The sequence below is a fragment of the Pan troglodytes genome, chromosome 3 (genome assembly GCF_028858775.2).
Source record: "Pan troglodytes isolate AG18354 chromosome 3, NHGRI_mPanTro3-v2.0_pri, whole genome shotgun sequence".
NCBI classification, from domain to species: domain Eukaryota; kingdom Metazoa; phylum Chordata; class Mammalia; order Primates; family Hominidae; genus Pan; species Pan troglodytes.
This window is the reverse complement of record NC_072401.2, coordinates 73,191,321-73,205,576: the sequence shown is the minus strand read 5'-3', so window position 1 is coordinate 73,205,576 and position 14,256 is coordinate 73,191,321. Positions and strand designations below refer to the sequence as shown.

Genomic DNA, 14,256 nt, shown 5'->3' with positions numbered 1-14,256 from the left:
GCCCAGAGCTGCAGCAGATTTGAGGGAGTTGGAAATAAACCACTGCTTTGAAGACACTAAGACTGGAGGTTGTTTGTTAGTGCAGTTAAACCTAGTATTTCCTGAATAATGCAGAGACTCAGGCTCTTTCTGCATGGCTGTCCTCCAACCCTAAGTTGTTGCTGTCACCCATGCAGCTTCGACAGTAAGATGGCTCATTACTATGCTTGCATTCTAGGAAGTGGGAAGGAGAAACAAGAAAGCATACTTATTCCTTTTAGAGGCATGACCCTGAAGTACACATATTACTTTCTTGGCCACACGTAATGTTCTAGTTATCTATTGCTGCATAACGAATTATCCCAAAGCTTAGCAGATTAAAACACAAACATTTATGATATCAAATAATTTCAGGAGCAGCTTAGCTGAGTGGTAGTGGCTAAGGGGCTGCAGTTATCTGAAGGCTCAACAGGGTCTGGAGGATGTACTTCCAAGCTTACTTACTTGGTTGTTGGCAGAGCTCACCTCCTCACTGGCTGTTGTCAGGAGGCCTCTGTTCTTTGCCACATGAGCTTCTCAACATGTAGAGCTGCTCAACACGCTTCTCCCAGAGCAAGTAATCCCAGGGGGAAGAGAGAGAGAGAGAGAGAGAAAGCTTAGTGTCCTTTAGAACCTAATCTCAGAAGTGACCTAGAAGTATTTCTGCTTAATTGTGTTAGTCAATTCTGTGGCACAATGTACCAATTCTGTGGCACAACGTGGGCAGGGACTATGCAGAGGTGTGAATACCAGGAGGCAGAGATTGTTGGAGGCATCTTGGGGGCTGGCTAAAAACCTGACTATAAAGTAAGTGAGAAAACATAGCCTTTAGACAGGCAGCCATCTCCCAGATAAAACTACTGAAAGAAGGGAAAAAGAGCTAGGGGACAATCAGAATTCTCTCCCTTAACCTGCCCTTCTAGCTACATAAATACACATATGTAGTCTCCTTTTCATACATGAATACATGAAATGAAACTATGCCTCTAGATTACAGTTCCTGTGCCCCTGAGGATTCTTCCTCTTAGGGTCACTATCCCAGGACGCTTGACTTCTTCACTCCCAGAGAATGCCAAGTTTCTATCTAAAGAGCTTTTTTTTTTTTTTTTTTACAGGAGTGGGAAGAGGGAGCTTCTATCTGGAAGAAGAAAGAAAGAAGAAAGAAACGCCTTCTGCATTACTAATCTGGAACGCTAGGGCTGATTCATATGAACCATGAGTCAGTTTGTCATTGCATTTAGTAGTTGGATGAGTTATACAAGTTGAGATTCAAATAAACGTTTCTTAAGTTTTTCTAAGTTTAGTTGGCAGACTCTTCTAAGAAGCCACATTGATATTTGTTTACAGGAGCACATTCCTCATGCAGCAGCACTCACTATCTGTAATGATACAATTGTCTTGGTGAAGGTAAAGGAGAGGGTCTCTAGGAACCCTTGCTCCTCTGTTTCTATAATTGTTTCTATAGAGCTCACCAGGCTCATAATGCCAGGTTTCATAAAACCAAAAATCTTATCTCCTGCCTTGCCAATATAAGCTGTGGCTGATGTCCCGGATCCTTGCCTGACTTGTGTCCACTTCACTACCTCTTAGCACGTCCATCATGGGAAAAGAATGTGAAGTTTCAAATTATTTGTATTATTACCACAATTGTTATTAGTCACTCTGACATTGAGTTGAGACAAGGATACATTTGAACAGTTGATATGAGGGTTTTAAAGGACCTTTCAGTGGACAATAGAAGATGTGGAACAAAGTTTACACTTGAGGACGAGAGTTGAGAGAGAGTAGCAAAAAGTCTCCAAGAAGGTAACAGGCCAGGTGCAGTGGCTCACACCTGTAATCCCAGCACACTGGGAGATGAGGCAGAAAGACTGCTTGAGCCCAGAAGTTCGTGACCAGCTTGGGCTGTCAAGAAAGAAAAAAAATAGCCACGTGTGGTGGCAGGTGCCTGTAATCCCAGCTACTCTGAAGGCTAAGGCAGGAGGATCCCTTGATCCAGGGAGATCAAGGCTGCAGTGAGCTATGATTGCACCACCATATTCTATGTAGCCTGGGTGACAAAGCAAGATTATGTCTCTATTTGTTTTTTAATTTTAAATTTTGAAATAGAGATGAGGTCTCACTATTGCCCAGGCTGGTCTCAAAGTCCTGGGCTCAAGCGATCTGCCCACCTCAGCCTCCCAAAGTTCTGGGATTACAGGTGTGAACCACCACACCCAGCTGAGACCTTTTCTCTTAAAAAAAAAAAAAAAGAGGGTAACTTATCTGCCATACATTTGTATATAGTTTTAAAAATTATGTAACCCCTTGAGGTCCATAAATTCTCCACTTGTCAGGGGTTATCTTTTCTTTTAGTATGTAAAAATAATTTTCCTCAAGTTGCCATTGGCTGAGAAAAATCTAGTGCTACTTCTGGTTACCTCTTACTATGAATCTCTGGTTCCCCTATATTCTTAATTACACTAGGGGCTGAGATTCCTCCCTCCATGCACTTCTCTCTTCCTTTATTTGCTCTCCCATTAGTAAGGGCTCTTTTTTATTACAAATGACAGATACACCGAGAAAGGGATTCACTAGTTCACAGAGCCAGGAAGGCTGGGGTAGCCCAGGGAAGAGTGGGAACCAAGGCCTCAGGACTTTCTCATTCCCATCTGCCTGGCTTCATTCCCTCCCTTTACAGAATGGCTTTCTCCATGAGTCCGAGTCAAAGGCTACCTGCAGCCCCAGCCCTCCATCTTCACAACTCTCCATGAAAGGTGACAACGTAGAACCATCTCTCCAGGTCCAATTGCAACAGTTCTGGCAAAGGACTTCTTTGGCCCAGCCTAGGCAACATAGTGAGATCCCATCTCAAGAAAAAAAAAAAAATTAGCCAGGTATGGTGGTGCATGCCTGTAGCCCAAGCTACTAGAGAAGTTAAGGTAGGAGGATCCCTTGAACCCGGGAGGTCGAGAGCCCATACTTGGTTCAGTTCATGTATGCCAAGGGATATGACGCTGTCATTGGCCAGCCTGGGTCTAACTGTCATGGGGGGAGAAATCTGGGGAACTGTGATTAACGGCTCTATCAGGACCACATGAAGTAGAAGTAGTTCCCCAAATGTGAAGGTGCTATTACCAGAAAAGAGGCAGACAGAAGCCAGCACTTTCACTGTCTACGGCCTCCTGCAAGCGCGGCTCAAGCAGATCCTTCCCCAATCCCTAAAGCATCACCAGTACAAGGCCATTTTGTGAGACAGAGCTGTTGGGAAGGTTGAAGACAGCAAAAAACAATTACAGCACAGTGACAGCAAGCCCAGCACTGTATAGATAGTCATTGAAAATAGAACATTTGATATTTTAAAGTTCCTAAGCCCAGTCCACCAGCCTCTCACTGGTGCTCTTCTGGGTCAGCTGACATTGTGCCTGCCGTCCCTTACCAAATCATTCTCCTCCACCTCTCCATTCTCCAAGTGCCCATGGATCCTAAACGTCATCCTACCTGAATCTCCGTGGGACAAATGGTATTTTATTGTGCACAGCCACTGAGTTCTTTTTTCCTCGTCTTCTAGACCTATATTTCACAGCCCCCAAAACTATTAAGATGTTTTCCTAGGCCGGGTGTGGTGGCTTATGCCTATAATCCCAGCACTTTGGGAGACTGAGGCGGGCAGGCCACCTGAGGTCAGGAGTTCCAGATCAGCCTGGCCAACACGGTAAACGCCCGTCTCTATTAAAAATACAAAAATTGGCTGGGTGTGGTGGCATGCGCCTATAATCCCAGCTACTGGGGAGGCTGAGGCAGGAGAATCGCATGAACTCGGGAGGTGAAGGTTGCAGTGAGCCAAGATTTGAGCCATTGCACTCCAGTCTGGGCAATAAGAGCAAAACTTCATCTCAAAAAAAAAAAAAAAAATATGTTTTCCTGAACAAGACAGCCAATTTTTTCCTTAGGAAGCATCCTTCCATCCTCTCAGAACAATGGTTCAATCTGCTGCTAGCTTCTGAATTAAGTTCTTCTCCCTGTTGCATGTGTATTTACGCATAGAAAACATGCCTTCCCCCAATATGATATAAGGTTAGTAAGACGTTACCTCTGTGTGGTGGGATCATGGGTAATTTTTTACAGTGTTTTAAACATTTATTAGTTTCATTAGGCAGGGGTTTCCCTCTCCCTAATTTTTGGAGCCCGATCATGTGTAATTTTTATGAGTTTTGTTGGTTTTATCATTTCTTTCTTTTCTTTTTTTGCTTATTTCTATTTCTACAATGAACAACTGAAAATGGTACAAGGCAAGAAAGGAGTGAAGAACAGAACCTGCTGCTTAAGTCCCTTTTATCAAGAAATGCAAAAGCCTTCCCCAAAGGCTTTTTGACCTCCCGCCTTTGACCTGATCCTTGTTGGATAGACTGTGTCACATGACCACACAGCCTCAAGGGAGAATGGAAAAGAGAGGATTTAATGTTTCCAGCCCTTACAGTCTCATGAAAGAAACGTGACAGCAGAGAAGGGGCTTGGGTATGATGATGGGTCCAGCTAACCTAGAGTGTCTGCAACTGCACACCTAGGATACAAGGTGGAGAGAGAGGGCACTGTGCAGTTTTTCTCAGTCTAGGGTGGGCATTATTGTTTTGGTGTATGACCCTGGGTGTCCAAAAGAGACTCATGACAATAAAACTTAGAGCTCTGGGTTCTTGTGAAGACTTATCTCAGGCATCAAAGTAAACCTTGCCCTGTCTGTTAGTACTTTGTAGCAGTAGCAATTATTATGACTATTTACAAAGTGCTTTTTAAAAATTTAGTAGAATGTTGCTATCCCTGTTTCACAGTTGAAAAAGCAAACTCAAGGAGATTAGTACTGGTAACATATTTGCATTTAAAAGGACACTGAACCCTCATTCCCTCCCATCACATGCCATTCAAGGACTCTAGACTATTGGGCAGAGGAAGTGATTCTTTTACCATAAATGGGGCTTCTGGGCCCAAGTTAAAGGCTCACTCTCTGCCCAGCTGGTTTTGTCCTGGATTGTTCTTTTTTTTTTTATTTTTTATTTTTTTTATTAACGGGTCTCAATCTGTCATCCAGGCTGGAGTGCAGCAGCATGATCTCAGCTCACTGCAGCCTCTGCCTCCCAGGCTCAAGCAATCCTCCCACCTCAGCCTCATGTGTAGTTGGACTACAGGTGCATGCCACCAGTCTCCACTAATTTTTGTATTTTTAATGGAGACAGGGTTTCACCATGTTGTCCAGGCTGGCCTTGAACTCCTGGGCTCAAGTGATCTGCCTGCCTCAGCCTCCCAAAGCGCTAGGATTACAAGTGTGAGCCACCGTGCCTGGCTGTTGCTCTGGATTGTTCTTGAATCATCTCTCTAGTGTGTTGGAAAGACTTCTGACCTGGATCTTAGACCTGGTTTAGTATTTCTCTCATTGCCTGACATGGACTAATCACCATACTCAGTCTGCTTTGTTCACAATTTAGATCACCACTACTTAGGTTGCAGGAGAGGATGCTAGATATGAGTCTGTTTTGCTCAGACCCTGGTGCACTGTGTATTTGTTGTCAGAAGAAATGTTTTAAGATACAGGAAGAGGAAGCTTGCCCAGGGATGTTTAATAGGATCTTGTAAACATCTGTATTCTAAATAAATAATTGTTAGTGTTTCCACTTTTGGTTTCTTAATTTTAGAGAACCAGAAAGACTGTTCCTGAACTAGAGGTAAGAGTTCAGAAGTGTATACCTGTGTCATCCCAGGCTGGATTAGCAGGTGTAGTTATCAGCCTTTCCAATATCCATCTTTCCCTTCTTCCTTACGAACAGAACCCTAATTTTGCTCAAGGCAGCACTATGCTCATTTACAAATGCCCCAATTCCCAGACTCCCTTGCAGCTAGGAGTGGCCATGTGACCCACTTTGGCCAACGTGATGTAGGTGGAAGTTGTTAGGTGGGGGCTTCCAGGAAATCTTTTTAGAGAGGAAAGTCTTAGCTGGCATTTGCCCTATGCTTTCCCTCCCTCTTTCTCTTCGTTTTGTTTGAAAGGCAGATGCAGTGTCCAAGTATCCATGAATACAAAAGCTGTGTACTACAGATAGTAAAATGGGAAGATGGAATGACCCCAGCTCCTTGACAACATTAGGGAGCTACTCTAACAGCCCTGGATTACCTACCTGGTGATGTCTTACTTAAAAACAATCAAGAAAACAAAGAAACGGCCAGGCGTGGTGGCTCACACCTGTAATCCCAGCACTTGGGGAGGCTGAGGCGGGTGGATCACTTGAGGCCAGGAGTTTGAGACCAGCCTGGCCAACATGGCGAAACATTGTCTGTACTAAAAATACAAAAATTAGCTGGGTGTGTTGGTGCATACCTGTAAGCCCAGCTACTCAGGAGGCTAAATCAGGAGAATCGCTTGAACCTGAGAGGCAGAGGTTGCGGTGAACCAAGATCATACCACTGCACTCCAGCCTGGGCAACAGAGTGAGACTCTGTTTCAAAAAAAAAAAAAAAAAAGAAAAAGAAAAAGAAAAAGAAAAGAAAACAAAGAAACAAGCCTATTTGCTTAATCCATTGTAATCAAGTCACTCTTCCGTGCAATCAAACACAGTCTTAACTGATAGACTATTAAAATGGTGTCTTACTCTGTTTGGCTGCTATAACAAAATATCTTAGATTGGGTAATTTGTAAACAACATAAATTTATTGCTCGCAGTTCTGGAGGCTGGTAACTCCAAGATCAAGGCACCAGCAGACTATGGTGAGCCCTCAATCTGGTGAGGGTCCATTCCTCCCAGGTACTTCCTATGTATCCTCACATGACAGAATGGCAAACAAGCTTGCTCAGGCCTCTTTTATAAGGCAGTAATCCCATTCATGAGGGTGGAGCCCTCATGACCTGGTCACCTCCCAAAAGCCCCACCTCCTAATATCACCACCTTAGGGATTAAGTTTCAACATATGAATTTTGTTGGGGGCCGGGGTGTGGGCGGGGGGGACGGGACACATTCAGGCCATAGCAGACATCTAGTGTGCTATGATAGTAAATGAATGCAAATTGAGTGTAGAGTTTGTTAGAACAGAGCTGCTCCAACTTCCACGTGCATATAAACCGCTTGAGGGCCTTCTTAAAAATGCAGGTTCTGATTCACTGGGTCTGGAACGGGGTTTGAGATTCTGCATTTCTCACCAGGTTGAAGCTAATGCTGATGAGGCTGGTCCTGGAACACACTTTGAGTAGCAAGGATTTAGAAAATGGCAGCTCTCCTGGTCAGTCAGCTCCTACCACATAGGAGCTATTATTTTGTTTCTCTTTGATATGTTTCTTATTTCGTTAAAAACCTGCAGAGAACTCACTCAGTGCATCTTCAACAAAAAGTTAAGGTTTTATTTAGAATATCATTTTAGAGACAAAAAGCAGTTCACTTTATTTAGCAAAATAAACTTAACCAATGCATTTAAATATAGTAAATTCAAGAACTTTGGTGGTTTTTTTTCTTAGATGCTTGCTTTTTTGCCAGTTGGAGTTTCTGTCTTCTGGCCCAACAGGCTTCTTTCCAAGTTAATGCAGCTATATTCCAAGGAAGTGTTTTATGAAATCTGAATACTCAAACACCCCTTCTGTATTTTCACTCAACCATCATTGTATTAGATGATACATAAGGAAAGTGACTTAGGGAAGGAAGTTCAGAAGGAAATGTGTTCCCTTCTCCCTCATATTATCTTTTCAACAGAGGCCTGGATTGCTAAGTGGATTATGAAAGCAAATTGCTACTGGGAGGTGATGGTCAAAAGCAAACTTAGATGGTTTTCACACCATCTGTCATCATGACTCAAAGGGAAATGCTAGCCACACCATTTTTCCAGTGAAGCCACTGCTTTACACAGAAGATACACGTAGCTTCCTATTGTTATTTTCTTTTCTAATTATGTACATTTAGAAAAAAAATACAACACTGTGTTAAACAGCAGGACAGCTAGCAATGGAACATACAACACTATGCTGAAAAACCACAACAGCTTGGTTAAGCGGAGGAGAGAAACAGAGATGGTCTTCATGGAGTGAAGCTGTCAATGCCTGCCATCTCCTTAGTCTGTGACGGATCTGCACTCTGAGGGCAGGCCTTCTGAGCGCCGCCACTTTGCCAGGCGCTGCTTAAACCATTTCTGGAAGAGAGAAATGAGAAAAAATATTTGTCACATACAAAAAACTGAAATGCCTGTTCCCTTTCTAAAAGGTAGCCTCTGTGGCACAAGTGGAAAGGAGAGAATCAAGGAATGTTTCCATAGGGATGGTTCTCACTGTGACACTAAACTTTCCTGCCTCAGGACCTTTGCACATGCTATTTCCTATGTTTAGAATATTCTCTCTTTATTCTTTATCTGATGATCTCCCTGTCATCCTCACATCTCAGCTTAAACAGGACCTTCTCAATGAAGCCTTCCCTGATCACTCTATCTAAAGTGGGTTTCCCACTCATCTCCTTACTTCCCAATTTAGTATTTTGTTACTTTCACAGAACTTTTAGCATCTGTCATGATTTACTTGTGTATTCACTTGTTTTAAATCTATATTCCCTTCTAGAATGTAAGATCCATGAAAAAAGAGACTGTATTCATCCTATCACCATTGCATCCTTAGCCACTAGTACAAAGGTTTAAGAGTTAGAAATTAATCAATATTTGCTGAATAAATAAAAGAAGTTAAAGCATCTCCTTAATGCCCCAGATAGATCTCTATGGCTGCTGTCCAAAGGCCTTCCTCATTGGTAGCAGTTAGTAAGAATTTGTTGAATAAGATTAATAGGTAACTGAGCACTGCACAACCTCAGAGCACTCCTTGGGGATGCATGGAGTAGGCCAGCCCAATCTATCCTGCTCCAGGGCCACTGAGCAGTGAGAGAAGCTAAAGTGGGCCTACCACTTTACTCAGAATCTCTCAGCTCCGTATGACTCAAACATTCACACCTTACAGAAGTGACCATGGATGTACAGAAGGCCCCAGATGGGATGTTTCTAGACACGGTATCATATGAGGCCTAGAACATGCCTATATGTTGTAAGGCAGTGTGGTATACCCTTGAGAAATCAGTGGCTGCCTTTATCTTGCTAACCGGGGTGGTACAGAGCTCCCCAAAGAGGAGAACAGGAGAACCATGCTGGGGATAGGGCCAGGGTCTGGACCAGGTTGATCAAGAGGAAACTGGGAATAAAAAACAAAGCAAAACAACTTTGAAGAGAGACTAGTGAGGAAACAGATGAGCAAGCATTGACCTACATTGGAGAGGATGAGGACAGAGCTCTATGGGAAGTCAGCACCTCCCCCAAGCTCTGTTCTCCTGTGCTTCCCAACCATTCACATGTCATGGGGTACATTGAGAAGGACAATATTTGTGTGTCACTGGTGTGTAGGCAGGCTGTGTGGTAGGTGACTACCCAGGGTTCTGCAGCCCTGGGCTCTGCCAACAGGAAGCTCTAGAGTAACTAATTGGCTATGAGAACTTGAGGAAGTCCCTAAAAATAGAGCACCAATCATCTGTAAATAAAAACGTAAGCTTAGGGGGTTTCTACTGTCCCTTCTGGTATTTCTATAATTCACCTGTTCTAGGGGTAAGGGGACGAGGAACAGGAAGGAAGCAGAAAGAGCACAGCTGTGAGATGCCAGATCTGGGATGTGCTGATGGAGATGGGATGGTGAGAAACCTCTAGAGGGCTCCCCACATAGCATGGCTTGATGCCTATACAGATACTCAGAATGAACAGGATGGGCTCTAGGAAGCTGAAAGGGAATTCAGTATATAAGCCCAAGATCAGAAGAAAGTGTGAGAATCACAGGGGGAGAAGGAGCAAGGCCTAGAGGAGAGGCTGTTGAGCTTGAATAGGGGTAAGGCTCTGCAGGACTGCTTTGGGCTCCACATCAATGCTAAGCAGGCTGAATAGCATGGGAACACACCTACACCTCACCCACCTGTACAGCAGAGTTTACACACTGAAATCCTTTACACGGTTGTCAAGATCTTACATACCTTTACACTGGGGTGGCAGTAGAGAAAAGTAATCTAAAGCCAAGCACAGCAGACTATCGTGGGGGTAGACTTCTCTTTGGGGGCTACTTTCTGGGTGCCATATTTTGCTCCTGGAGATCAAATCACTACCCTTCATGAGAAGAGAGAATTCATGTAACTTTGGCAGCTTCAATCGAAATTCTACTGCTAAGGGTGGGCCCATTTTCTTCTGTAACCTGTGTGCGTGTGTTTAGTTAACTCTGGATTCTGGTATGAGAGCAGCAAGGTTCCAGTTTCATTAATGAGGTAGCTCTGTGGGGGGTTTCAAGGATGCAAGGTCTGATTAAATAGGATTTCCAGTTACTACAGCTGAATAAATGGCAGCATTGTAAAGACTGACTAATTAAAATCTGGAGGAGGAAAATCTCACTTTCTATCAGATTTCATTTAAGACAAAATGGTTGAGCTGGTCTCATTTAAAAGAGCCACCCACATCTTTACACTATGTAATGAAGCAGAATATTGATGGACTGTTACTGAAAATAACTTCAGCAGGGACCACATTTGTGGTTTTGTGAGTTGGTACCCAAATGCTTAACAAACTGAGCCCTAACATTGGGGGATGGGAGGAGGTCAAGAAAAGCTCAACTATTTTTTGAAGATGCGTATTTTAAATCAAGTATATATATAATAATTTAGCAAAACCAGTTGCAATCCAACAGAAATCATTAAATACCTTGCTTGCTTTTTTCCCTTTAGAGCTGTATCTTATCAATCTCACGCACATCAGTGCTAATTTTCCACCTGGCTTTATCCTTCTCTTCTTTGTTTCAGTCATCCACTGGGAAAGACATTCATCCCTTGCTTGCTTATAAATGAATGCCCTCATTACCCTTGCCCATTGATGGAGATTTATTTACTCTGAATAAACAGATGATAATTAGACACTGTGATGGGAAGGGGCTGGGGCAAAGGAACATTGTTCCTGTCCTTTTCTCTAGTAACTAACATTTCATTCTTTTCAGGAAGAGACCTTTAGAGGTCTTTATTCCACCGATAAAACATCCAGTGACTAAAACCACTGGGTTCTGGGAACAAGCTCAGGACATCAAGAGGAGATAAAAATACTTGGAGACCTCCCTAAGAACCAATTCCAGTTACATTGTGCTTGAATTGAAGAGAAAGGGAGAGAGAGAAAGAGAGAGAGAGTGTGTGTGTTTGTGTGTGTGTGTGTGTGTGTGTGTGTGTTTGAAATAATAGAAAACACCAGATCATCCCAACCTCCCAGGGGGCTGAGGAAGGAGATTTCCCAGCCTCTTCTAAAACTGACTTCAAAATAAAAGACATAGGGCTGGGATTCTGTAAGTTTTCACCTAATTTAAATCTAGGAGATATTTAGATTACTGTATTGAGAAAAACCCATTCTAACATCCCAGTAAATGCAACTTAGAAAGTTATTTCAATTACAGCACCCTTCACTTTACTTTGAGTTCTTATGGGTGCCACCTCCACCCCCACAGAGAATTTTGTCCTGAAGTGGGACAGTTATAAAGAGGTCAGCAAATCTCCCAAGACAGAGAATGTTTCAACTTCTTAGTCCCGCTTGTCCCTGCCCCAAGTATCAGCCCTGTGAATCAGTTCTGGTAACTATCTTGCAAGAGCACTGGGCAGCTCAGGCTTCTTTTTGTTGTACTGAAGTATTACTTGTTCTAGGGAAGTTAAGAATATGATTCCATTTCTGGAGGTGGGTGGTGTTGGGGTGGGATGAGGACTCAGGCACATGAAACAAATGTTAGTTTGGCTTTAGTGACACTTTCCCATGGAAAGGAGCAACACTAGTAAGAACAGAGATAGGGGAGGCTGGCTGCGATGGCTCATGCTTGTAATCCCAGCACTTTGGGAGGCCAAGGCAAGAGGATTGCTTGAGACCAAGAGTTCAAAACCAGCTCAGGCAACATAGTGAGACCCCCATCTCTACAAACCATTTAAAAATTAGCTTAAAAATTAGCCAGATGTGGTGGTAGTACATGCCTATATCCCAGCTACTTGGGAGGCTGAGGTAGAAGGATTGCCTGAGGCTGGGAGGCCAAGGATGAGGTGAGCCATAGTCGTGCCACTGTACTCCAGCCTGAATGACAGAGTGAGACACTCTCTCCAAAAGAGAAAAAAAAAAGAAAGAAAGAAAAAGAAACTGGGGAAGTGTCAATACCAGACATTACTTATATGTAGGCCTGGCAGGCCCTAGCCTCCATGGAGTTATTTAAAGGGTCCTCAAGACCTGCTATAAACAAAAATAATTTTAATGACGGAAAGTTCATCATTGGGCATATGTCTCCAGAAGACACTTTCTTTTTGTAATATTTTTAAATATTTAATATTTTTATTTTTATTTACTTACTTATTTTGAGACAGGTTCTCCCTCTGTCACCCAGGCTAGGTGGTGCAGTGGCATGATCGTAGCTCACTGCAGCCTTGAACTTCTGGGCTCAAGGGATTCTCTTGCCTTAGCCTTCAGAGTAGCTGGGACTACAGGCATGCACCAGCACACCTGTTTGATTTTTTTACTTTTTTATTTTTTGTTTTTTGTAGAGATGGGCAGCGTCTTGCCATGTTGCCCAGGCTGGTCTGAAACTCCTAGCCTCAAGCAATCTTCCTGCCTCAGCCTCTCAAAGTGCTGGGATTACAGGTGTGAGCTACTGTGCCCAGCCAGACACTTTCTTTTTCATAGGAGATACTCTCTAAAAATATAAATGTTGTTTGAGAAGATGAAAGAAGAAATCATTCTCATTCACCAGTACCCATGGGGGTAGTGGGGTGAGAGGAGAAAGAATGGGAAATTGAAAGATGACACCCAATCCAGTAAGGGCAAGAAGACAGCCTGTGGTTCCTAGGAAGTCTTTCTCTGAGCTTGCTAAGTGCTGCCTGTCTCTAAGCTCTGGGGTTCCAGATGCTTCCCTGCAGGTCAAGGCAGGAAGACAGAGGGGCAAGCCAAGCTGTGGTAGCCGTAGGGAGGAAGAAGGTGTCGGTCCTGTGGCAGGAAGAGGAAGCCAGGGGCCCTGCTAAGAGGCTGACTCACCCCACATCCACTCATTTTGGGGCTGGGTCTACCACTTGTTTATTTGAGAATGGCAGAAGCGGGGAAATGGGAGGACTGCCTGAGAGGTGCAGAAGAACCTGCTATGCAGAGGTCTGAATTGGCTGACCTCAGTCACAGAAAAAAAGCAGGTGCCCTTTTCTTCTTCCTACCCCTAACCGGATTTTATTTCAATTCTCTAATATCATGTGAATCTTGAGGAAAGGTTGAATATAGCCTGGGAGGACTGTTGCCTAATGCAGAGGAAAGACAGCACCAAGAGAGTTGTCAGTTGTCTCCTCCTGCTCATCTAGTGATTTCTATGCCTCCTCTGTAGAGAGAGCATAGCAAGGTGGTTAAGAGTCTGGGCTTCCAGGGTTCAAATCCTGGTCCTGCTGCCTTCTGGCTGCTGTCTTGGGCAAGTATATTTAATCTTTCTGTGCCTCAGTTGCCTTATCTGGACAAGTGGGCTAATAGTATCTACCCTCACAGCATTGTTGTGACAAATAAATGATGTACTACTTGGACAGTGCCTGGAAAAATGCCTGGCAAGTATTAGCCATTACAAAGGTCAACGTAATTATGCTGCTTTATAGGTAAGATGACTGATGGCAACTCGCCAGGCACAATCAGAGGCCGAGAAGGGGTTGGACCTCTCGTTGGTGCTGTGCCCACAATATTTCACAGCCTTGTTTTTAAAAGATAAGTTGTCTCCATGATCACTCCTCTTTTCTAAGCATAGCGTGGGATTTCAAATGATAAAATTTCAGCAGGCTGCCTTCTCAGGGGATGCCAAGAAACATGAGCTGTTAGACTTGGGTTACAGTAAATCACCTTCCTTTAAGTTCTGGTTCTGGTTGGCCAGACAGCTGTTCCATTTGCTAAAAATAGATATGTTTGCGTTTCTGTTTGACCTGTAAATGACAGGATCATCTATGGACAAGCTCTCCAAAGAGTGCCTCTGGCTTAATTAGTAAAAATAATTTTGGACTTGGGGTCCAGGGTCTTGGTCCTTGGATCTACTGGATCCATTACAAGCTTCTAAACCTCAACTGAGCATGGCTCATGGTGACAGGACAAGTGCCTGATGCTCTGGTATATAAAATAGGAAAAATAATGTCTCTGCTTTAGAGTTGAGGTTAGAAGTGTGAAGTGCTTTGGGGACCCACAGGAGAGATGCTAGATCAG

General features: G+C 43.6%; 1 protein-coding gene across 9 annotated transcripts in view; it reads right to left on the bottom strand.

Moving 5' to 3' along the window:
* Positions 1-7,357: 7,357 nt before the first annotated feature.
* HOPX (HOP homeobox) overlaps positions 7,358-14,256 on the bottom strand; it is a 33,642-nt gene continuing 26,743 nt past the window's right edge. For 8 of the 9 annotated variants that reach the window (XM_001138026.7, XM_001138195.7, XM_063809614.1 and 5 more), the window contains one exon: positions 7,358-8,157. In XM_001138026.7, coding sequence (XP_001138026.2) covers positions 8,080-8,157 — 78 coding nt within the window. In that variant the 3' untranslated portion in view covers positions 7,358-8,079. The other variant, XM_016951676.4, reaches the window with a different exon arrangement.